Source organism: Salmo salar, chromosome 13 (genome assembly GCF_965601325.2).
Source record: "Salmo salar chromosome 13, fSalSal1, whole genome shotgun sequence".
NCBI classification, from domain to species: domain Eukaryota; kingdom Metazoa; phylum Chordata; class Actinopteri; order Salmoniformes; family Salmonidae; genus Salmo; species Salmo salar.
Window position 1 is genome coordinate 68,629,500 of NC_138303.1, and position 24,652 is coordinate 68,654,151.

The 24,652-nt window shown below is 43.2% G+C and overlaps 1 protein-coding gene across 3 annotated transcripts; it reads left to right on the top strand.

The window, feature by feature from the left end:
• The first annotated feature begins 256 nt into the window (after positions 1 to 256).
• alkbh6 (alkB homolog 6, nucleotide demethylase) lies at positions 257 to 23,871 on the top strand. Of its 3 annotated transcripts, none has more exons than XM_014137108.2 (6): positions 257 to 639; positions 2,005 to 2,073; positions 2,179 to 2,239; positions 2,341 to 2,492; positions 15,983 to 16,081; positions 22,976 to 23,871. In XM_014137108.2, exons 1-6 carry the CDS (start codon positions 586 to 588, stop codon positions 23,246 to 23,248), a joined length of 708 nt encoding a protein of 235 aa, XP_013992583.1. In that variant the 5' UTR covers positions 257 to 585; the 3' UTR covers positions 23,249 to 23,871. The 3 variants fall into 3 exon arrangements, with proteins under 3 accessions (XP_013992583.1, XP_045549438.1, XP_045549439.1); XM_045693482.2 differs by lacking the exon at positions 257 to 639 and adding an exon at positions 701 to 833; XM_045693483.2 differs by lacking the exon at positions 257 to 639 and adding an exon at positions 973 to 1,219.
• The last annotated feature ends 781 nt before the right edge of the window (positions 23,872 to 24,652 follow it).

Sequence of the window (24,652 nt, forward strand, 5' to 3'; positions counted from 1 at the left end):
TGTGAAAATATGTCAATCATATGTTGGTAACCCGTTGTATAAAAGTGATAATGCTCTCGAAGCCAGTGTTCGGAGGATATATTGGCACGGTTTGACAACACCCGTGCCATAATATATCCTCCAAACACTGGCTTCTCGGGCCTTATCATTTAAATATCCACCAATCCAAAGAAAAGATAGGCGGGAGCTAGACAGAAATGAACGCATCTCTGAGTGAACCAATGATCACATATCTGATTGAACCAAGGACCCTCTGCTTTGCGATATACTCCAGTGCAGTAGGTGGCAGTATTGCACAACAGATTGATTCAAGTCAGCTGTTCAAGGTTTAGAAGATAATCTAATAAACGTACCAGGCAGGAGAAGTGCATCGATAGCTACTGTAGCTATCGATGAATCTTGTTTGTCATATTACATGACTTTGTTTTGTGTTCATAGTAGCCACGCTTAATAATTTTATATTCAGGGAAAAGGCTGTTATAGTTGCACGTTTGGTTACTAGCTAGTAAGCTGCTAATTAAGCTAACGATTAGCTCCTTCCAACTACTTGTAGTAGGCATTCCATGTCAACTTTCACGAGGAGATATGGAACACCCATGCAGTATTTTTGAGGATTTGGAACGATATGTCGTGAAAGACGTAAGAAAAGCTTTACCACTCCCTCATATACTTCTGGTGTCATAGTGTTTGTCAGCTAGTTGAGGGTTAGCCCTTGACCATGACTCCATTACATTAACGTTGCACAAGTCATTTGGACGAAGGCGTGTTCTTTACGGGGAGTTTTATAAGACCGACGCTCAATCTGAACATTAAGACGCGTCGCTTGCGTTAAGGTGATTACGCTTCCAGAACCCCTATCTTTCATATCGCCGAGAAATAACAATACAATTGTTTTACATTGATACACACCTTGATAGGGTTAGTTTCCGGGTTAGTGTTCCCACACGCCATATCTCCATGTTACTGCGCTTGTTTACGGAAGACAAGAGGCTACCGACCACCTGTGCTAATTAGCTAGCTAGCGTGCTCTGAACACCTGTGTGTAAACATAACTCGAAATGTAGTTTCGTCAGATTGAGGCACCCATATAGCTGTATGGATATGTGCAAAAGTAACTTTTATTTGAATGATTCTTTATCGCTGATGAAAGATAAGGGCCGTATGTTTCGAAAGCCATATCACAAGCGATGATTCACGTTCCTAAACGTTAAAACACAGGGTAGGGATGGTTGTTCGCATGAGGTAGTTGTGGGCAAAGCTAATGGCTGTGTTTTCGAGAGCAAATTGAGGTTGAGCTTCTCTGAATTAAAACATACTGGACAAAAATATAAACACAATTACAAATATTTTGAGTTACTGTTCATATGGCTGGCGTGGTCTGCGGTTGTGAGGCCAGGTGGACATACTGCCAAATTCTATAAAATGACGTTGGAGGCAGTTTATGGTAGAGAAATTAACATCCAATTCTCTGGCAACAACTCTGGTGGACATTCCTGCAAATTGCACGCTCCCTCAACTTGTCATGTGACAAAACTGCACAGTTTAAAGTGACCTCTCATTGTCCCCAGGACAAGGTGCACCTGTGTAATGATCATGCTGTTTAATCATCTTGATATGCCACACCTGTCAGGTGGATGGATTATCTTGGCATTGGAAAAATGTTAACTAATTGGGATGTTAACAAATGTATGCACAAACTTTGAGAAAAATATGCTTTTGTGGGTATGGAAAATTTCAGGGATTTTTATTTCAACTCATGAAACATTTAACATGTTGTGTTTTATAAATTGTTCAGTATAACAAACACTAGCTAGATAGGATGCTAATAGATTTAGCTACTTGGCCAATATTTTACTAGCTTCATCTTATGCTAGCACAGATGAAAGGGAAAACGTTATTATAATCTTTGCTACTAACTAGTCTAGCTCTAGGTAGGCATACATTATATGAAAAGGTTAAATGTGCAATGGATATTAATCTGAGTATGGATATTTACATTTTTAGGCTCCACCAACGGTTTACTACATTCCAGATTTCATAACAGAGGATGAGGAGTCTCAACTATTACAGCAGGTAATGGAATACAAGGCAAGGGGTGACAGATGCACTACACATGTTTAGGTATAACACCAACTAGACAGGACATCATGAAATGCCTTTATTCTAATGCTGTTCCAGGTGTATAAGGCACCAAAAACTAAATGGACGCAGTTATCCAACAGAAGGCTCCAGAACTGGGGTATGTCAGTGATTTAAAATGAATGTGAGGTGCATTTGTGAACTGGGAATGATATGACTGCTGGGTGAAATGCTATTCTTATGCCTGTGTACTTAATACAGGTGGGCTGCCTCGTCCGAAAGGGATGCTTGGAGAGAAGCTTCCTGATTGGCTTCTGAAGTACTGCGAGAGAATTTCTGCTCTTGGTGCATTTGCTGGGAAGACTGCCAATCATGTACTGGTGAATGAATACAAGCCAGGGGAGGGAATAATGGTACGGTCCTCACATCAGCTTCAGTCAATTAGCACTGTATGATAACACTGATTTTCTTGTGCAATTTTGTGTGTGTGAAAATTAGTGTTCAATACATTCCATCGGGTGTGGTACTTCTCTGCTTTTGTGTCATTGTTCATTTCGTACAGTACCAGTCAAAAGTTTGGATACCTACTTTATTTTTACTATTTTATACATTGTAGAATAATAGTGAAGACTTCAAAACTATGTAATAACACATATGGAATCATGTAGTAACCAAAAAAGTTTTATACAAATCAAAATATATTTTAGATTCTTCAAAGTAGCCACCCTTTGCCTTGATGACAGCTTTGCACACTCTTGGCATTCTCTCAACTACCTTCCCCAGGAATGCTTTTCCAAACGTCTTAAAGGAGTTCTCACATATGCTGAGCACTTGTTGGCTGTTTTTCCTTCACTCTGCGGTCCTACTCATCCCAAACCATCTCAATTGGGTTAAGGTTGGGTGATTGTGGAGGCCAGGTCATCTGGCGCCACAAAATGGCGCCGGAGGAGATGGCCACCGTTTTACGGTCTCTTAACCAATTGTGCTATTATGTGTTTTTTTTTCGCGATCGTTGTAAGTTATTTTGTACATAATGTTTCTGCAACCGTATCTTACGACAGAAAAGAGCTTCTAGATATCAGTACAGCGATCACTCACCTCGGATTAGACAAAGATTTTTTTCAACAACAGCAGTAAGCAGGACTCACACGATATTCTCCAAACACCCCACAGGGCAGACATCCCAATTATTCGCAAAAGGAAGCGACGCAGAGGAAGAAGAGCCGGATGCCTCATCCAGACCCGCAGAAGGCAACTAGGAAAGCTGCCGTTACCGTCAATATTACTCGCCAACGTGCAATCATTGGACAGTAAACTAGACGTGGTACGATCACGAATATCCTACCAACGGGACATCAAAAACTGTAATATCCTATGTTTCACGGAATCGTGGCTGAATGACGACATGGATATTCAGCTAGTGGGATAGACGCTGCACCGGCAGAATAGAACAGCACACTCCGGTAAGACGAGGGGGGGCTGTCTGCATATTTGTAAACAACAGCTGGTGCACAGAATCTAAGGAAGTCTCTAGATTTTGCTCGCCTGAAGTAGAGTATATTGTGATAAATTGCAGACCACACTACTTGCCTAGAGAGTTCTCAGCTATACTTTTCGTGGCTGTTTATTTACCACCACAGACAGATGCCGGCACTAAGACTGCACTCAGCCAGCAGTATAAAGCTCGAACCGCTCAGTTTTCCAATACAAAACACCAGAAACTGTCCAAAAAGAGAACCATCTCACCTGCTTTTACTCTATTTTTAAATTTTGCCTTTATTTAACTAGGCAAGTCAGTTAAGAACAAATTCTTATTTTCAATGACGGCCTAGGAACAGTGGGTTAACTGCCTTTGAAATAAGCAAACAGGAAACCACTCACCCAGAGGCGGCGCTCCTTGTGGCCGGAGACTTTAATGCAGGGAAACAAATCAGTTCTACCAAATCTCTATCAACATGTTAAATGTGCAACCAGAGGGAAAAAAGTTCTAGATCACCTGTACTCCACACACCAGAGACACGTACAAAGCACTCCCTCTCCCTCCATTTGGTAAATCAGACCACAACTCTATCCTCCTGATTCCTGCTTACAAGCAAAAATTAAAGCAGGAAGCACCAGTGACTTGGTCTATAAAAAAAATGTGTCAGATGAAACAAATGCTAAACTACAGGACTGTTTTGCTATCACAGACTGGAACATGTTCCGGGATTCTTCTGATGACATTGAGGAATACACCACATCGGTCACTGGCTTTATCAATAAGTGCATTGAAGACGTCGTCCCCACAGTGACTGTACGTACATACCCCAACCAGAAGCCATGGATTACAGGCAACATTCACACTGAGCTAAAGGGTAGAGCTGCTGCTTTCAAGGTGCAGGACTCTAACCCGGAAGCTTACAAGAAATCCCGCTATGCCCTGCGACGAACCATCAAACAGGTAAAGCGTCAATACAGGGCTAAGATTGAATCATACTACACTGGCTCCGACGCTCGTCGAATGTGGCAGGGCTTGCAAACTATTACAGACTACAAAGGGAAGCACAGCCGCGAGCTGCCCAGTGACACGAGCGTACCAGACGAGCTAAATCACTTCTATGCTCGCTTCGAGGCAAGCAACACTGAGGCATGCATGAGAGCATCAGCTGTTCCGGAAGACTGTGTGATCATGCTCTCCGTAGCCGACGTGAGTAAGACCTTTAAACAGGTTAACATTCACAAGGCTGCGGGGCCAGACGGATTACCAGGACGTGTGCTCCGGGCATGTGCTGACCAACTGGCAGGCGTCTTCACTGACATTTTCAACATGTCCCTGATTTGAGTCTGTAATACCAACGTGCTTCAAGCAGACCACCATAGTCCCTGTGCCCAAGAACACAAAGGCAACCTGCCTAAATGACTACAGACCTGTAGCACTGACGTCCGTAGCCATGAAGTGCTTTGAAAGGCTGGTAAATGGATCACATCAACACCATTATCCCAGAAACCCTAGACCCACTCCAATTTGCATACCGCCCAAACAGATCCACAGATGATGCCATCTCTATTGCACTCCACACTGCCCTTTCCCACCTGGACAAAAGGAACACCTATGTGAGAATGCTATTCATTGACTACAGCTCAGCGTTCAACACCATAGTACCCTCAAAGCTCATCACTAAGCTAAGGAACCTGGGACTAAACACCTCCCACTGCATCTGGATCCTGGACTTCCTGATGGGCCGCCCCAGGTGGTGAGGGTAGGTAGCAACACATCTGCTACGCTGATCCTCAACACTGGAGCCCCCCAGGGGTGCATGCTCAGTCCCCTCCTGTACTCCCTGTTCACCCACGACTGCATGGCCAGGCACGACTCCAACAACATTAAGTTTGCTGACGACACAACAGTGGTAGGCCTGATCACCGACAACGACGAGACAGCCTACAGGGAGGAGGTCAGAGACCTGGCCCGAGTGGTGCCAGAATAACAACTTATCCCTCAACGTAACCAAGACTAAGGAGATGATTGTGGACTACAGGAAAAGGAGGACCGAGCACGCCCCCATTCTCACCGACGGGGCTGTAGTGGAGCAGGTTGAGAGCTTCAAATTCCTTGGTGTCCACAAATTAGAATGGTCCAAACACACCAAGACAGTCGTGAAGAGGGCACGACAAAGCCTATTCCCCCTCAGGAAACTAAAAAGATTTGGCATGGGTCCTGAGATCCTCAAAAGGTTCTACAGCAGCAACAACGAGCGCATCCTGACCGGTTGCATCACTGCTTGGTACGGCAATTGCTCGGCCTCCGACCGCAAGGCACTTCAGAGGGTAGTGCGTACAGCCCAGTACATCACTGGGGCTAAGCTGCCTGTCATCCAGGACCTCTACACCAGGCGGTGTCAGAGGAAGGCCCTTGAAAATTGTCAAAGACCCCAGCCACAGACTGTTCTCTCTATTCCGCATGGCAAGCGGTACCGGAGTGCCAAGTCTAGGACAAAAAGTAATTTAGCAGACGCTCTTATCCAGAGCAACTTACAGTAGTGAATACATACATTTCATACATTTGATTTTCATTTCATGCATTTTTTTTTTTGTACTGGCCGCCCGTGTGAATCGAACCCACAACCCTGGCGTTGCAAACACCATGCTCTACCAACTGAGCCACAGGGAAGGCCAAATGGTTACCCGGACTATTTGCATTGTGTGCCCCCCCCCCCCCCCTCCCCCCCGCTACTCTGTGTTTATCTTATATGCATAGTCACTTTAACTATACATTCATGTACATACTACCTCAATTGGTCCGACCAACCAGTGCTCCCGCACATTGGCTAACCGGGCTATCTGCATTGTGTCCCACCACCCTCTAACCCCTCTTTTTACGCTACTGCTACTCTCTGTTCATCATATATGCATAGTCACTTTAACCATACCCACATGTACATACTACCTCAATAAGCCTGACTAACCGGTGTCTGTATTTTGCGTGCTACTCTTATTTTCAAATGTCTTTTTACTGTTTTATTTCTTTACTTACCTACACACACACACACACACACACACTTTTCGCACTATTGGTTAGAGCCTGTAAGTAAGCATTTCACTGTAAGGTCTACAGCCGTTGTATTCGGCGCACGTGACAAATAACTTTGATTTGATTACATCACTCTCCTTCTTGGTCAAATTGCCCTTACACAGCCTGGAGGTGTGTTTTGGGTCATTGTCCTGTTGAAAAACAAATGTTAATCCCACTAAGCGCAAACAAATGGGATGGTGTATCGCTGCAGAATGCTGAGGTAGCCGTGCTGGTTAACTGTGCCTTGAATTCTAAATAAATCAGTGTCACCAGCAAAGTACCATCACCCCACCTCCCCAATGCTTCACGGTGGGAACCACACATGCGGAGAGCATCCGTTCACCTACTCTGCGTCTCACAAAGACACAGCAGTTGGAACCAAAAATCTCAAATTTGGCTCATCAGACCAAAGGACAGATTTCCACCGTCTAATGTCCATTGCTCGTGTTTCTTGGCCCAAGCAAGTCTCTTCTTGTTGGTGTCCTTTAGTAGTGGTTTCTTTGCAGCAATTCAACCATTAAGAACTGATTCACGCAGTCTCCTCTGAACAGTTGATGTGTCTATCATCAGAATCCATATATATTTTTGATATTTTTGACCTCAATTTCAACATACTCTCCTCACCCAATACCAATGTAGTATGGATCTGCTATTTTCTATGCTTTAGAACCGGAACCCCCAACAGAAGCTAGCCAGCTTACTAGCTAGTAGTTAGTTAGCCACTGCTAGCGGTCATCAGCTAACCTCAGCCCAGTCATCTCCTGCCAGTCTGCACAGCGCGATTCCACCCAGAGCATATCGGACTGCTTTTTCTCCACCACATCTCCGGATTCCTACCGCAAGCTCTGAACCTTTTCACCTGCATCATCTCAGCTAGCAAGCTGCTATCCGAGAGGCTACTCCTGGCTAACGTCTCTCAAGCACCAGTTACCCTGGAGCTAGCCTCGTACTAGACCCATCTCCCGGCTAGCTGAAGAGGTCCATCAGCCACTTCTTGGGCTACAATACCTATTTTGCCAATTGGACTGGACCCCTTTTACTGCCGACATGGAGCCCCGCCAATCCATCACGATCCTACCGACGTAATCCGCCCGAGGGGGTTTCAACAGGCTCCTCGGTCGTGACGTCCCCTGAAGGCCCGCCTGCCCGTCCCGCTAGCTGTCTGAATTGCCGTGTCTTCAGCTCGCCTAGCTATTCACTGGACGCTATGATCACTCGGCTACGCATGCCTCTCCCTAATGTCAATATTACTCTCTGTTCCAAATGCCCTAGACGACCAGTTCTTATAGCCTTTAGCCGTACCCTTATCCTACTCCTCCTCTGTTCCTCTGATGATGTAGAGGTTAATCCAGGCCCTGCAGCGCCAAGCTCCACTCCCATTCCCCAGGCGCGCTCATTTGTTGACTTCTGTAACCAGAAAAGCCTTAGTTTCATGCATGTTAACATTAGAAGCCTCCCTAAGTTTGTCTTATTCACTGCTTTAGCACACTGCCAACCCGGATGTCCTAGCCGTGTCTGAATCCTGGCTTAGGAAGGCCACCAAAAATTCGGACATTTCCATACCCAACTACAACATTTTCCAACAAGATAGAACTGCCAAAGGGGTTGCAATCTACTGCAGAATTAGCCTGCAGAGTTCTGTCATATTATCCAGGTCTGTGCCCAAACAATTAAAGCTTCTACTTTTAAAAATCCATCTTTCCAGAAACAAGTCTCTGGACACCATGTGTGAATTGATTGCCCCCATCTATTTTAAGAGCTTGTACTCGTGACCTAAATTGGGACATGCTTAACCTGTTGGGGCTAGGGGGCAGTATTTTCACGGCTGGATAAAAAAACGTACCCGATTTAATCTGGTTACTAATCCTACGCAGTAACTAGAATATGCATATACTTATTATATATGGATAGAAAACACCCTAAAGTTTCTAAAACTGTTTGAATGGTGTCTGTGAGTATAACAGAACTCATTTGGCAGGCAAAACCCTGAGACATTTTCTGACAGGAAGTGGATACCTGATGTGTTGAATTACCTTTAAGCCTATGCCATTGAAACACACAGGGGTTGATTAATGTTTTGGCACTTCCTATTGCTTCCACTAGATGTCACCAGCCTTTACAAAGTGTTTTGAGTCTTTTAGTGTGAGATCTGACCGAACAAGAGCCATGGAACGGTGATGGCCGATTAGACTCTGGCGCGCGAGTTCATGTTGGGTACCCTCGTTCCAATACGTTATAAAAGAGAATGCATTCGTCCACCTTGAATATTATTCATGTTCTGGTTAAAAAAGGCACTAATGATTTATGCTATACAACGTTTGACATGTTTGAACGAACGTAAATATATTTTTTCCCCTCGTTCATGACGAGAAGTCCGGCTGGCTTAGATCATGTGCTAACAACACGGAGCTTTTTGGATATAAATGATGAGCTTTTTTGAACAAAACTACATTCGTTATGGACCTGGGATTCCTGGAAGTGACATCTGATGAAGAGAATCAAAGGTAATGGATTATTTACATAGTATTTTCGATTTTAGATCTCTCCAACATGGCCGTTTGTCTGTATAGCAAAGCATATTTTTCTGGGCGCAGTGCTCAGATTATTGCAAAGTGTGATTTCCCAGTAAGGTTATTTTTAAATCTAGCAAGTTGATTGCGTTCAAGAGATGTAAATCTATAATTCTTTAAATGACAATATAATATTTTACCAATGTTTTCTAATTTTAATTATTTAATTTGTGGTGCTGACTTGACTGCCGGTTATTGGAGGGAAACGATTTCCTCAACATCAATGCCATAGTAAAACGCTGTTTTTGGATATAAATATGAACTTGATAGAACTAAAAATGCATGCATTGTCTAACATAATGTCCTAGGAGTGTCATCTGATGGAGATTGTAAAAGGTTAGTGCATCATTTTAGCTGGTTTTATGGTTTTGGTGACCCCGTCTTTGAATTGACAAAACATTATACACAGCTATTGTCAATGTACTCTCCTAACATAATCTAACTTTATGCTTTCGCTGTAAAACCTTTTTGAAATCGGACAACGTGGTTAGATTAAGGAGATGTTTATCTTTCAAAGGGTGTAAGATAGTTGTATGTTTGAAAAATTTGAATTTTGACATTTATTTGGTTTCAAATTTGCCACTCTTGAAATGCACCTGCTGTTGATAGGGTGCACCACGGGTGGCACGCTAGCGTCCCACATAGCCGTCCTACAAGCTAAACTAGATGCCCTCAATCTCTCACAAATTATCACGTAACCTACCAGGTACAACCCCAAATATAAGCACCCTCATTTATTTTTATTTTACCTTTATTTAACTAGGCAAGTCAGTTAAGAACAAATTCTTATTTTCAATGATGGCCTAGGGATAGTGGGTTAACTGCCTTCTTCAGGGGCAGAACGACAAATTTTGTACCTTGGGGAGTCGATCTCGCATCCTTTCGGTTACTAGTCCAACGCTCTAACCACTAGGCTACGCTGCCGCCCCATAGATGTCATCCTGACCAACCTCTAAATACACCTCTGCTGTCTTCAACCAGGATCTCAGTGATCATTGCCTGCGTCCGTAATGGGTCTGCGGTCAAACGATGACCCTTCATCACTGTCAAACGCTCCCTAAAACACTTCAGCGAGCAGGCCTTTCTAATCGACCTGGCCCGGGTATCCTGGAAGGATATTGACCTCATTCCGTCAGTAGAGGATGCCTGGTTATTCTTTAACCTCCCTAGGCGGTCCCACCTGTCAACAGCCAGGGGAATTGCGTGGCGCGAAATACAAATACCTCAGAAATTACTATTTTACACCATTTTAAAGACAAGACTCTCGTTAATCTAACCACATTGTCCGATTTCAAAAAGGCTTTAAAGCAAAAGCAAAACATTAGATTATGTCAGAGTACCCTGCCAAAAATAATCACACAGCCATTTTCAAAGCAAGCATATATGTCTCAAAAACCAAAACCACAGCTAAATGCAGCACTAACCTTTGATCTTCATCAGATGACACTCCTGGGACATTATGTTATACAATACATGCATGTTTTGTTGAATCAAGTTCATATTTATATCAAAAAACAGCTTTTTATATTAGCATGTGATGTTCAGAACTAGCATACCCACCGCAAACTTCCGGTGAATTTACTAAATTACTCATGATTAACGTTCACAAAATACATAACAATTATTTTAAGAATTATAGATACAGAACTCCTTTATGCAATTGCGGTGTCAGATTTTAAAATAGCTTTTTGGCGAAAGCACATTTTGCAATATTCTGAGTACATAGCCCGGCCATCACGGCTAGCTATTTTGACACCCACCAAGTTTGGCCCTCACCAAACTCAGATTTACTATTAGAAAAATTGGAATACCTTTGCTGTTCTTCGTCAGAATGCACTCCCAGGACTTCTACTTCAACAACAAATGTTGTTTTGGTTCCAAATAATCAATAGTTATATCCAAATAGCTCAGTTTTGTTTGTGCGTTCAGGTCACTATCCGAAGGGTGACGCGCGAGCGCATTTCGTGACAAAAAAATTCTAAATATTCCATTACGTACTTCGAAGCATGTCAAACGCTGTTTAAAATAAATTTTTATGCTATTTTTCTCGTAAAATTGCGATAATATTCCAACCGGGCGACGTTGTATTCATTCAAAGGCTGAAAGAAAAAAATTGAGAATTCTCATGAACACGCATCTCCAGTGTCACTGTCCCCAGGCTGACATACATTACATTTTAGTCATTTAGCAGACGCTCTTATCCAGAGCGACTTACAGTAGTGAATACAGTTCATACATTTAATTTCATACATTTTTTTTTCTCCATACTGGCCCCCCGTGGGAATCGAACCCACAACCCTGGCGTTGCAAACACCATGCGTTGCAAACACCATGCTCTACCAACTGAGCTACAGGGAAGGCTGACCACTCACAAATTCTCCTGCTGTTCTTCGCCCAGAGACAGCAGACACCCAATTACACTTTCTGGCGCCTTCTGAGAGCCAATGGAAGCCTTAGAAAATGTCACATTACAGCAGAGATGCTGTATTTTTGATAGAGATGCAACTGAAGGACAACAAATTGTCAGACAGGGCACTTCCTGTATGGAATCTTCTCAGGTTTTGGCCTGCCATATGAGTTCTGTTATACTCACAGACACCATTCAAACAGTTTTAGAAACGTTAGAGTGTTTTCTATCCAAATCTACTAATTATATGCATATTCTCGTTTCTGGGCAAGAGTAGTCACCAGTTTGAATCGGGTACGTTTTTTATCCGGCCGTGCAAATACTGCCCTCTAGCCCCAACAGGTTAAAAGTGCTTTCCTCACCATCTTAAATAAGCATGCCCCATTCAAAAAATGTAGAACCAGGAACAGATATAGCCCTTGGTTCACTCCAGACCTGACTGCCCTTGACCAGCACAAAAACATCCTGTGGCGTACTGCATTAGCATCGAATAGCCCCTGCGATATGCAACTTTTCAGGGAAGTTAGGAACCAATATACAGTATATAGGCAGTTAGGAAAGCAAAGGCTAGCTATTCAAGCAGAGATTTGCATCCTGTAGCACTAACTCCAAAAAGTTCTGGGACACTGTAAAGTCCATGGAGAATAATTGAGAATTTCAAGAAGCATTTTTCTACGGCTGGCTACGCCTACCCCTGTCTACAGCTCTGCACACCCCACAGCAACTTGCCCAATTCTCCCCCGTTTCCCCTTCACCCAAATCGAGATAGCTGATGTTCTGAAAGAGCTGCAAAATCTGGACCCCTACAAATCAGCTGGGCTAGACAATCTGGAACCTCTCATTCTAAAAATTATCCGCTGCAATTGTTGCAACCCCTATTACAACCTCTTTCAAATCGTCTGAGATCCCCAAAGATTGGAAAGCTGCTGCGGTCATCCCCCTCTTCAAAGGGGGGAGACACTCTAGACCCAAACTGTTACAGACCTATATCTATCCTACCTTGCCTTTTCTAAGGTCTTCGAAAGCCAAGTTAACAAACAGATCACCGCCCATTTAGAATCCCCCCCATACCTTCTCCACTATGCAATCTGGTTTCCGAGCTGGTCATGGGTGCACCTCAGCCACGCTCAAGGTCCTAAACGATATCATAACCGCCATCGATAAAAGACCGTACTGTGCAGCTGTCTTCATCGACCTGGCGAAGGCCTTTTTTTTCACCTTTATTTAACCAGGTAGGCTAGTTGAGAACAAGTTCTCATTTGCAACTGCGACCTGGCCAAGATAAAGCATAGCAGTTAGACACATACAACACAGTTACACATGGAATGAACAAAACATACAGTCAATAATACAGTAGAAAAAAAGAAAACTAAGTCTATATACAGTGAGTGCAAATTAGGTAAATAAGGGAATTAAGGCAATAAATAGGCCATGGTGGCAAAGTAATTACAATATGGCAATTAAAAACTGGAATGTTGGATGTGCAAGTAGAGATACTGGGGTGCAAAAGGAGCAAAATAAATACAGTATGGGGATGAGGTAGATAGATGGGCTGTATACAGATGGGCTATGAACAGGTGCAGTGATCTGTGAGCTGCTCTGACAGCTGGTGCTTAAAGCTAGTGAGGGAGATGGGAATCTCCAGCTTCAGAGATTTTTGCAGTTCGTTCCAGTCATTGGCAGCAGAGAACTGGAAGGAAAGGCGACCAAAGGAGGAATTGGCTTTGGGGGTGACCAGTGAGATATACCTGCTGGAGCGCGTGCTACGAGTGGGTGCTGCTATGGTGACCAGTGAGCTGAGATAAGGCGGGGCTTTACCTAGCAGAGACTTGTAGATAACCTGTAGCCAGTGGGTTTGGCGACGAGTATGAAGTGAGGGCCAGCCAACGAGAGCGTATAGGTCGCAATGGTGGGTAGTGTATGGGGCTTTGGTGACAAAACGGATGGCACTGTGATAGACTGCATCCAGTTTGTTGAGTAGTGTGTTGGAGGCTATTTTATAGATGACATCGTCGAGGATCGGTAGGATGGTCAGTTTTACGAGGGTATGTTTGGCAGCATAAGTGAAGGATGCTTTGTTGCGAAATAGGAAGCCGATTCTAGATTTAATTTTGTATTGGAGATGCTTAATATGAGTCTGGAAGGAGAGTTTACAGTCTAGCCAGACACCCAGGTATTTGTAGTTATCCACGTATTCTAAGTCAGAGCCGTCCAGAGTAGTGATGCTGGATGGGCGGGCAGGTGCGGGCAATGATCGGTTGAATAGCATGCATTTAGTTTTATTTGCGTTTAAGAGCAGTTGGATGCCACGGAAGGAGAGTTGTATGGCATTGAAGCTCGTCTTTCGACTCTTGTCAATCACCACATTCTTATCGGCAGACTCAACAGGCTTGGTTTCTCAAATGACTGCCTGGCCTGGTTCACCAACTACTTCTCTGACAGAGTTCAGTGTGTCAAATCGGAGGGCCTGTTGTCCGGACTTCTGGCAGTCTCTGGGGGTGCCACAGGGTTCAAATCTCGGGCCAACTCTCTTCTCTGTATACATCAATGATGTCGCTCTTGCTGCTGGTGATTCTCTGATCCACCTCTATGCAGACAACACCATTCTGTATACATCTGGCCCTTCTTTGGACACTGTTAACTAACCTCCAGACGAGCTTCAATGCCATACAACTCTCCTTCCGTGGCCTCCAACTGCTCTTAAATGCAAGAAAAACTAAATGCATGCTCTTCAACCAATCGCTGTCCGCACCCGCCCGCCCGTCTAGCATTACTACTCTAGACGGTTCTGACTTAGAATATGTGGACAACTACAAATACCTAGGTGTCTGGTTAGACTGTAAACTCTCCTTCCAGACTCACATTTAGCATCTCCAATACAAAATTAAATCTAGTATCGGCTTCCTATTTCGCAACAAAGCATCCTTTACTCATGCTGCCAAACATACCCTTGTAAGACTGACTATCCTACCAATCCTTGACTTCAGCGATGTCATTTACAAATTAACCTCCACTCTACTCAGCAAATTGGATGTAGTCTATCACAGTGCCATTTGTTTTGTCACCAAAGCCCCATATACTACCCACCACTGCGACCTGTATGCTCTCGTTGGCTGGCCCTCGCTTCATATTCGTCGCCAAACCCACTAGCTGGTCATCTATAAGTCTTTGCTAGGTAAAGCCCCGTCTTATCTCAGCTCACTGGTCACCATAGCAGCACCCACCTGCAGCACGCGCTCCAGCAGGTATATTTCACTGGTCATCCCCAAAGCCAACACCTCCTTTGGCCGCCTTTCCTTCCAGTTCTCTGCTGCCAATGACTGGAACGAACTGCAAAAATCATTGAAGCTGGATATCTCCCTCACTAGCTTTAAGCACCAGCTGTCAGAGCAACTTACAGGTCATTGCACCTGTATAAAGCCCATCTGTAAATAGCCCATCCAACTACCTCATCCCCATATTGTTATTTATTTTTTCTCCTTTGCACCCCAGTATCTCTACTCTACATTCATCTTCTGCACATCTATAACGCCAGTGTTTAATTGCTCAATTGTAATTATTTCACCACTACGGCCTATTTATTGCCTTACCTCATTTGCACACACTGCATATAGACTTTTCTCTTGTGTTATTGACTGTACGTTTGTTTATTCCATGTGGAACTCTGTTTTGTTGTTTGTGCCACACTGCTTTGCTTTATCTTGGACAGGTCGTAGTTGTAAATGAGAACTTGTTCTCAACTGGCCTACCTGGTTAAATAAAGGTGAAATACAAAAAATAAACTTGAACTCTGAAGCATTTATTTGGGCTGCAATTTCTGAGGCTGGTAACTCTAAAGTAATGACGGACTGTCGTTTCTTTGCTTATTTGAGCTGTTCTTGCCATAATATGGACTTGGTCTTTTACCAAATAGGGCCGTCTTCTGTATACCACCCCTACCTTGTTAACTGATTGGCTCAAATGCATTAAGAAGGAAAGAAATTCCACAAATTAACTTTTAACAAGGCACACCTGTTAATTGAAATGCATTCCAGGTGACTACCTCATGAAGCTGGTTGAGAGAATGCCAAGAGTGTGCAAAGCTGTCATCGAGGCAAAGGGTGGCTACTTTGAAGAATCTCAACTATAAAATACATTTGTTTGTTTAACACTTTTTTTGGTTACTACATGATTCCATGTGTTAGTTCATAGTTTTGATGTCTTCACTATTACTTTACAATGTAGAAAATAGTGAAAATAAATCAAACCCTTTGAATGAGTAGGTGTTTCCAAACTTTTCACTGGTACTGTATATGACCAGCACCTGGTAGGTGGTGATTTGGCTACTGCTTACTGCAGGGGTGTGTGTGTGTGTGTGTGTGTGTATTGTCACAGCCCCATGAGGACGGGCCTCTGTACCATCCCACGGTGACGACCATTAGCCTGGGCTCCCACACATTGCTGGACTTCTACAGGCCCATCAGCGCCCAGGAGGTAAGCTTCCCAACACAGCACTGTGTCTGCTCTCATGAATAAATATGTGAATAGATGCTAACATGTAGTAATAATTCATCTGTGGAGCACATTTCACACGTGCAATATACAGATGCAGTGCATTCGGAAAGTATTTGGACCCCTTGACTTTTTCCACATTTTGTGACGTTACAGCCTTCTAAAATGGGTTAACTTCTATGGGCTAGCGTCCCACCTGCGGGACACAGCCAGTGAAATATCAGGGCGGCAAATTCAAAAACAACAAAATGTCATAATTCAACTTTCTCAAACATACAACTATTTTACACCATTTTAAAGATAAACTTCTCGTTAATCTAACCACATTGTCCGATTTCAAAAAGGCTTTACAGCGAAAGCAAAACATTAGATTATGTTAGGAGAGTACATAGACAAAAATAATCACACAGCCATTTTCCAAGCAAGGACATGTGTCAATAAAACCCAAAACACAGTTAAATGAAGCACTAACCTTTGACGATCTTCATCAGATGACACTTCTAGGACATTATGTTACACAATACATGTATGTTTTGTTCGATAAAGTTCATATTTATATCCAAAAACAGCATTTTACATTGGCGCCTGATGTTCAGAAAATGTATTCCCACCAAAACGTCCGGTGAACGTGCACATCAATTTACAAAAATACTCATTATAAACGTTGACAAAATATATAACAATTATTTAAAGAATTATAGATAGACTACCCCTGGATGCAACCGCTGTGTCAGATTTTAAAATAGCTTTACGGAGAAAGCACATTTTTCAATATTCTGAGTACATAGCTCAGCCATCACGGTGAGCTATTCAGACACCCGCCAAGTTCGGGGCAACCTAAACTCAGAATTAGTATTAGAAATATTCTCTTACCTTTGCTGATCTTCGTCAGAATGCACTCCCAGGACTGCTACTTCCACATGAAATGTTGTTTTTGTTCGAAATAATCCATATTTATGTACAAATACCTCCGTTTTGTTCGTGCATACAGATCACTTATCAAAAGGCATAACGCGTGAGCGCGGAACGAGGGACGAAAAGTCAATGTGCCATTACCGTACTTAGAAGCATGTCAAACGCTGTTTAAAATCAATCTTTATGGTATTTTTAATGTAAAATTGCAATAATATTCCAACCGGACAATAGCATATTCATTCAAGAAGAAAAAGAAGGAACGGCGTGCTCGCGCATATCCAATCCCTTTGTTGCCAGGCAGACCACTCAGTAACTGAGCTCCTATTATCTGCCCAGTGACAGGAAAATGCTCAAACCACTTTCTGAAGGCTTTAGACAGCCAATGGAAGCCTTAGCAAGTGCAACGTCACCCCACAGACACTGTAGCTTCGATAGAGAATCAAAAGAACTACAATTCTCAGACTTTTCACTTCCTTCTTGGATTTTTCTCAGGTTTTTGCCTGCCATATGAGTTATGTTATACTCACAGACACCATTCAAACAGTTTTAGAAACTTCAGAGTGTTTTCTATCCAAATGTACTAATAATATGCATATTCTAGTTTCTGGGCCAGAGTAGTAACCTGTTTAAATTGGGTACGTGTTTCATCCGGCCGTGAAAATACTGCCCCCTAGCCCAGAGAGGTTAAAACCTCTCTAGGGTAGGGGGCAGTATTTTCACGGCCGGATGAAAAACGTACCCAAATTAAATGGCCTACTACTCAGGCCCAGGAACTAGAATATGCATATTAATAGTAGATTTGGATCGATAACACTCTGAAGTTTCTAAAACTGTTTGAATGGTGTCTGTGAGTATAACATAACTCATATGGCAGGCAAAAATCTGAGAAAAATCGAAGTGCCTTCTGATGAAGATCATCAAAGGTAAGTGAATATTTCTAATGCTATTTATGATTTTAGATGACTCCAAAATGGCAGGTATCTGTATTGCCTAGTGTATTTTTCTGAGCGCAGTACTCAGATTATTGCAAAGTGTGCTTTCCTCGTGAAGCTTTTTTTAAATCTGTCACAGCGTTTGCATAAAGGAGATGGTCATCTCATTTAACCTGCCCAAGAGAGGTTAAATAAAAAATAATCAGCTCAGGTGCATCCTGTTTCCATTGGTCATCCTTGAGATGTTTCTGCAACTTGATTGGAGTTCACCTGTGATAAATTCAATTCATTGGACATGATTTGGAAAGGCACACACCTGTCTATATAAGGTCTAGAGGTCGACCGATTTATGATTTTTCAACGCCGATACCGATTATTGGAGGACCAAAAAAAGCCAATACCGATAATAGGCGTGCGATAATAGGCCCATTATCAGCAACCATCACTCCTGTGTTCCAATGGCACGTTATGTTTGCTAATCCAAGTTTATTATTTGACAAGGATAATTGATCATTAGAAAACCATTATGCAATTGTGTTAGCACAGCTGAAAACTGTTGTCCTGATTTAAAGAAGCAATAAAACTGGCCTTCTTTAGATTAGTTGAGTATCTGGAGCATCAGCATTTGTGGGTTCGATTACAGGCTCAAAATGGCCAGAAACAAATCACTTTCTTTTAAAACTCATCAGTCTATTCTTGTTCTGAGAAATGAAGTCCATTCCATGCGAGAAATTGCCAAGAAGCTGAAGATCTCATACAACACTGTGAACAAAGCCTCCTTCACTCACGCCTCCAAACTTACCCTTGTAAAACTGACCATCCTACCGATCCTCGACTTCGGCGATGTCATCCACAAAATGGCTTCCAATACTTTACTTAGCAAATTGGATGCAGTATATCACAGTGCCATCCGTTTTGTTACCAAAGCGCCTTATACCACCCACCACTGCGACCTGTATGCTCCTGTCGGCTGGCCCTCGCTACATATTCGTCGCCAGACCCACTGGCTCCAGGTCATCTATAAGTCTATGCTAGGTAAAGCTCCACCTTATCTCAGCTCACTGGTGACGATAACAACACCCACCCATAGCACGCGCCCCAGCAGGTATATCTCACTGGTCATCCCCAAAGCCAACACCTCTTTGGCTGCCTTTCCTTCCAGTTCTCTGCTGTCAGTGACTGGAACGAATTGCAAAAATCACTGAAGCTGGAGACTTACATTTCCCTCACTAACTTTAAACTTCAGCTATATGAGCAGCTAACCGATCGCTGCATCTGTACATAGTCCATCTGTAAATAGCCCACCCAATCTACCTACCTCATCCCCATATTGTTTTTTATTTACTTTGCTGCTCTTTTGCACACCAGTATCACTACTTACACACCATCATCTGCTCATCTATCATTCCAGTGTTAATCTGCTAAATTGTAATTACTTTGCTACTATGGCCTATTTATTGCCATACCTCCTCATGCCATTTGCACACAATGTATATAGACTTTATTTTTTTCTATTGTGTTATTGACTGTACTCTTGTTTATTCCATGTGTAACTCTGTGTTGTTGTTTCTGTCGCACTGCTTTGCTTTATCTTGGACAGGTCGCAGTTGTAAATGAGAACTTGTTCTGAACTAGCTTACCTGGTTAAATAAAGGTGAAATAAAAAAACTACTCCCTTCACAGAACAGTGCAAACTGACTCTAACCAGAATAGAAAAAGGAGTGGGAGGCCACGGTGCACAACTGAGCAAGAGGACAATTACATTAGTGTCTAGTTTGAGAAAGAGATGCCTCACAAGTCCTCAACTGGCAGCTTTATTAAATAGTACCCGCTAAACACCAGTCTCAACAGTGAAGAGGTGACTCCGTGATGCTGGCCTTCTAGGCAGAGTTCCTCTGTCCAGTGTCTGTTTTTTTACCCATCTTAATCTTTTATTTTTATTGGGCAGTCTGAGATATGGCTTTTTCTTTGCAACTCTGCCTAGAAGGCCAGCATCCCGGAGTCGCCTCTTCACTGTTGACATTGAGACTGGTGTTTTGCGGGTAATATTTAATGAAGCTGCCAGTTGAGGACTTGTGAGGCGTCTATCTTTAAGGTCAACTCTGTTACGTGAACTGAACTCTTGTTTTAATATGGTGAAATTATTCCCTTTGAAATATATTTTTTTTACAGAAACAGTCAACATATAATACTCATCATATAGGAGCGGCAGGTAGCTTAGTGGTTAGAGCGTTGGACTAGTAACCGAAAGCTTGACAAGGTAAAAAGATCTGTTCTGCCCCTGAACAATCAAATCAAAGTTTATTTGTCACGTGCGCCGAATACAACAGGTGTAGACCTTACAGTGAAATGCTAACTTACCGGCGCTAACCAATTGTGCAAAAAAGGTATTAGGTGAACAATGGGTAAGTAAAGAAATAAAAACAACAGTAAAAAGACAGTGAAAAATAACAGTAGCGAGGCTATGAAAGTAGCGAGGCTACATACAGACACCGGTTAGTCGGGCTGATTGAGGTAGTATGTACATGTAGATATGGTTAAAGTGGCTATGCATACATGATGAACAGAGAGTAGCAGTAGCGTAAAAGAGGGGTTGGTGGGTGGCGGGACACAATGCAGATAACCCGGTTATCCAATGTGCGGGAGCACTGGTTGGTCGGGCCAATTGAGGTAGTATGTACATGAATGTATAGTTAAAGTGACTATGCATATATGATAAACAGAGAGTTGCAGCAGCGTAAAAGAGGGGTTGGGGGAGCACACAATGCAAATAGTCCGGGTAGCCATTTGATTACCTGTTCAGGAGTCTTATGGCTTGGGGGTAAAAACTGTTGAGAAGCCTTTTTGTCCAAGACTTGGCACTCCGGCACCGCTTGCCATGCGGTAGTAGAGAGAACTGTCTGACTGGGGTGGCTGGGGTCTTTGACAATTCTTAGGGCCTTCCTCTGACACCACCTGGTGTAGAGGTCCTGGATGGCAGGCAGCTTAGCCCCAGTGATGTACTGGGCCGTACGCACTACCCTCTGTAGTGCCTTGCGGTCGGAGGCCAATCAATTGCCGTACCAGGCAGTGATGCAACCAGTCTGGATGTGCTCGATGTTGCAGCTGTAGAACCTTTTGAGGATCTCAGGACCCATGCCAAATCTTTTTAGTTTCTGAAGGGGAATAGGCTTTGTCGTGCCCTCTTCATGACTGTCTTGGTGTGTTTGGACCATTCTAGTTTGTTGGTGATGTGGACACCAAGGAACTTGAAGCTCTCAACCTGCTCCACTACAGCCCCATCGATGAGAATGGGGGCGTGCTCGGTCCTCCTTTTCCTGTAGTCCACAATCATCTCCTTAGTCTTGGTTACGTTAAGGGATAGGTTGTTATTCTGGCACCACCCGGCCAGGTCTCTGACCACCTCCCTATAGGCTGTCTCATCATTATCGGTGATCAGGCCTACCACTGTTGTGTTGTCTGCAAACTTAATGGTGTTGGAGTCGTGCCTGGCCATGCAGTCGTGGGTGAACAGGGAGTACAGGAGGGGACTGAGCACACAGCCCTGGGGGCTCCACTGTTGAGGATCTGCGTGGCAGATGTGTTGCTACCTACCCTCACCACCTGGGGGTGACCCGCCAGGAAGTCCAGGATCCAGTTGCAGAGGGAGGTGTTTAGTCCCAGGTTCCTTAGCTTAGTGATGAGCTTTGAGGGTACTATGGTGTTGAACACTAAGCTGTAGTCAATGAATAGCATTCTCACATAGGTGTTCCTTTTGTCCAGGTGGGAAAGGGCAGTGTGGGGTGCAATAGAGATTGCATCATCTGTGGATCAGTTTGGGTGGTATGCAAATTGGAGTGGGTCTAGGGTTTCTGGGATAATGGTGTTGTGAGCCATTACCAGCCTTTCAATGCACTTCATGGCTACGGACGTGAGTGCTACGGGTCTGTAGTAATTTAGGCAGGTTGCCTTTGTGTTCTTGGGCACAGGGACTATGGTGGTCTGCTTGAAACATGTTGGTATTACAGACTCAATCAGGGACATGTTGAAAATGTCAGTGAAGACACCTGCCAGTTGGTCAGCACATGCCCGGAGCACACGTCCTGGTAATCCATCTGGCCCCGCAGCCTTGTGAATGTTGACCTGCTTAAAGGTCTTGTTCCAGTCTGTGGTAGCAAAACAGTCCTGTAGTTTAGCGTCTGCTTCATCTGACCACTTTTTTTATAGACCAAGTCACTGGTGCTTCCTGCTTTAATTTTTGCTTGTAAGCAGGAATCAGGAGAATAGAATTGTGGTCGGATTTACCAAATGGAGGGAGAGCTTTGTACGAGTCTCTGTGTGTGGAGTACAGGTGATCTAGAAGTTTTTTTCCCTCTGGTTGCACATTTAACATGTTGATAGAAATTAAGTAGAACTGATTTAAGTTTCCCTGCATTAATGTCTCCGGCCACTAGGAGCGCCGCCTCTGGGTGAATGGTTTCCTGTTTGCTTATTTCAAAGGCAGTTAACCCACTGTTCCTAGGCCGTCATTGAAAATAAGAATTTGTTCTTTACTGACTTGCCTAGGTAAAAGATAAAATAAAAAAATAGAGTAAAAGCAGGTGAGATGGTTCTCTTTTTGGACAGTTTCTGGTGTTTTGTATTGGAAAACTGAGCGGTTCAAGCTTTAACACATCAACCCTGTTATCCATGGATAGACAGGCTAGAAATGTTTTAACAATTACATTTTTGGGGGTGAAGATCGTGTTCAATTTCCACTCGTTGTTGCACACAAGAAGATTCCATTCCCCATGTCATAAAGGGATTCATGGCTGATTTTTAAGAATAAATTGTCAACCCTGTTACTTTATTTGGCACTCAATAGACACTTACTATAGTTTATTTAACCTCTTAAAATGGAAACTTGTTTTTATGAAGTTGAACATGTGCTCTTTTTGACAATGTTATGAGGTGATTTATTATAATAATTTTTTACCAAGTTACACTTCTCAAAAGACACTGAATTGGTGGAACTAGCTTACTAACGTTTTGTTCCTCACTTCATCCCCAGCTGGATGAGGTGCCACAGACTGAGGAGAGCCGCTACCTCCTGTCTCTGCTGGTGCGGCCGCGGAGCCTCCTCATCCTCCAGGACGACATGTACCAGCGCCTCCTCCACGGCATCCAGGGGACACACCACGACTCCCTCACTGAAAGGGTGGCCAACCTGCTCGCTGCCGGGGTCCAGCCAGGGGCCACATTGACCCGAGGCACCAGGGTGTCCCTCACCGTGCGTCACGTGCCCATAGTCATGAAGGCCAATCTGCTCCTGGGCAGGAAATGACAAGAGGAAGTGACATTTGAGGACTTGGGAAAAAATTGACACCTTAATACAGACTGACTTGATTATGTCATTCATTGTCTCGATCCTCTATAAAATGTATTAATTTTAATGCCAAGGAAAAGTCTAAATGGCATCCTTGGGATGTCCCAACTCTTGACGTCACCCTGTTGGAAGTTGAAATTTCAAACGGGTAGGGTTGTTGCAGTGGATATATTACCGCCACACCGGCAGTCATTAGTCATGGCTGCAGTAAAGTTCCACATGACAACGGTCACGGTAATCTCTGTGTTCTGTACATGCGTTGGTAGCAGGGCCTAAAATGTCTAATTCACTAGTCACGTTGGCAGGTGGTAATACTCAGGGCTCTACAGTGTGAGCATTTCATAAAAATAGTCAAGTATGGGCACAATTGCCAGTTGTGATTTATAGTAAAATAAATGCCATTTTGTTTAATATCTGGTAACACACAAAGAAATCTGAATCCTAACGTTCTAGCTATCCCACCTCGCACAGCAATGCTGCCTGTCTAGGGGGCTATGAGCACCATGAGTGAAGTGCTAAAGGGTTTGTTTTTAGAAGCAATGCGGACAGGAATAAAAGTTGGTCTAATTTATTCAATTCGACTGAAGTGAGACTGTCTTCATTTTTCTTGGCTATTGACATGGTTTTGTTCACAAACTAGGTTGCTTTTTAATGTTGGAGTTTGCTTCCTCTGCTAGCAAAAACAGACATTGTCGGACTCTACTAGTGAGATTCTCCCAGGCACACATGACTTGAGTGGCCCTGTTACCAAGGTAACCTTAAATGGGTTGCAGAATTTTTTTTGTTATTTTGGTTCAAAGGTCACAGAATATTAACATTCTTACTAGTAATACATTTGTTTTAGAAACATTACTAAGCATAATCATGTTTGTTTTTTTTGTAATTATGCAAAGCTATATTTTGTCTGGTAAAAAATCTGAGTGGCTAGTAGATTTAAAAATAATAATAATTCTGCCTGCCACAGTGGCTGGTATACAGAAAAGTTAGTTTTAGGCCCTGGTTGGTAGTACCCAAATTGCTAATGACCTTCAGGTCACCAATGGCCTGGTACTCAGGGCTCTATTGTCCTAACCACTCTGACATCAATGCAAATGAAATCGAAAATCACAAACACTTATCTTCAAAACAGTATTGTGCCTTTAAAACTCACCTCACTGTGATGATCAATTTGAAGAAAGAAGTTCAACAACAACAGGTTGGAACTGAGTGGAAAACATAGGCTTTGAAACAACGACCAACACAATGAAATGGACAGCACTTTCTAAGGTGACGATTAATTCAAAACATCCATACACATATTAGAGCTTATGCATATGCAAGGTAAAAAAAAAGTTTAAAGATAAAAAAACAAATGAAAATGAT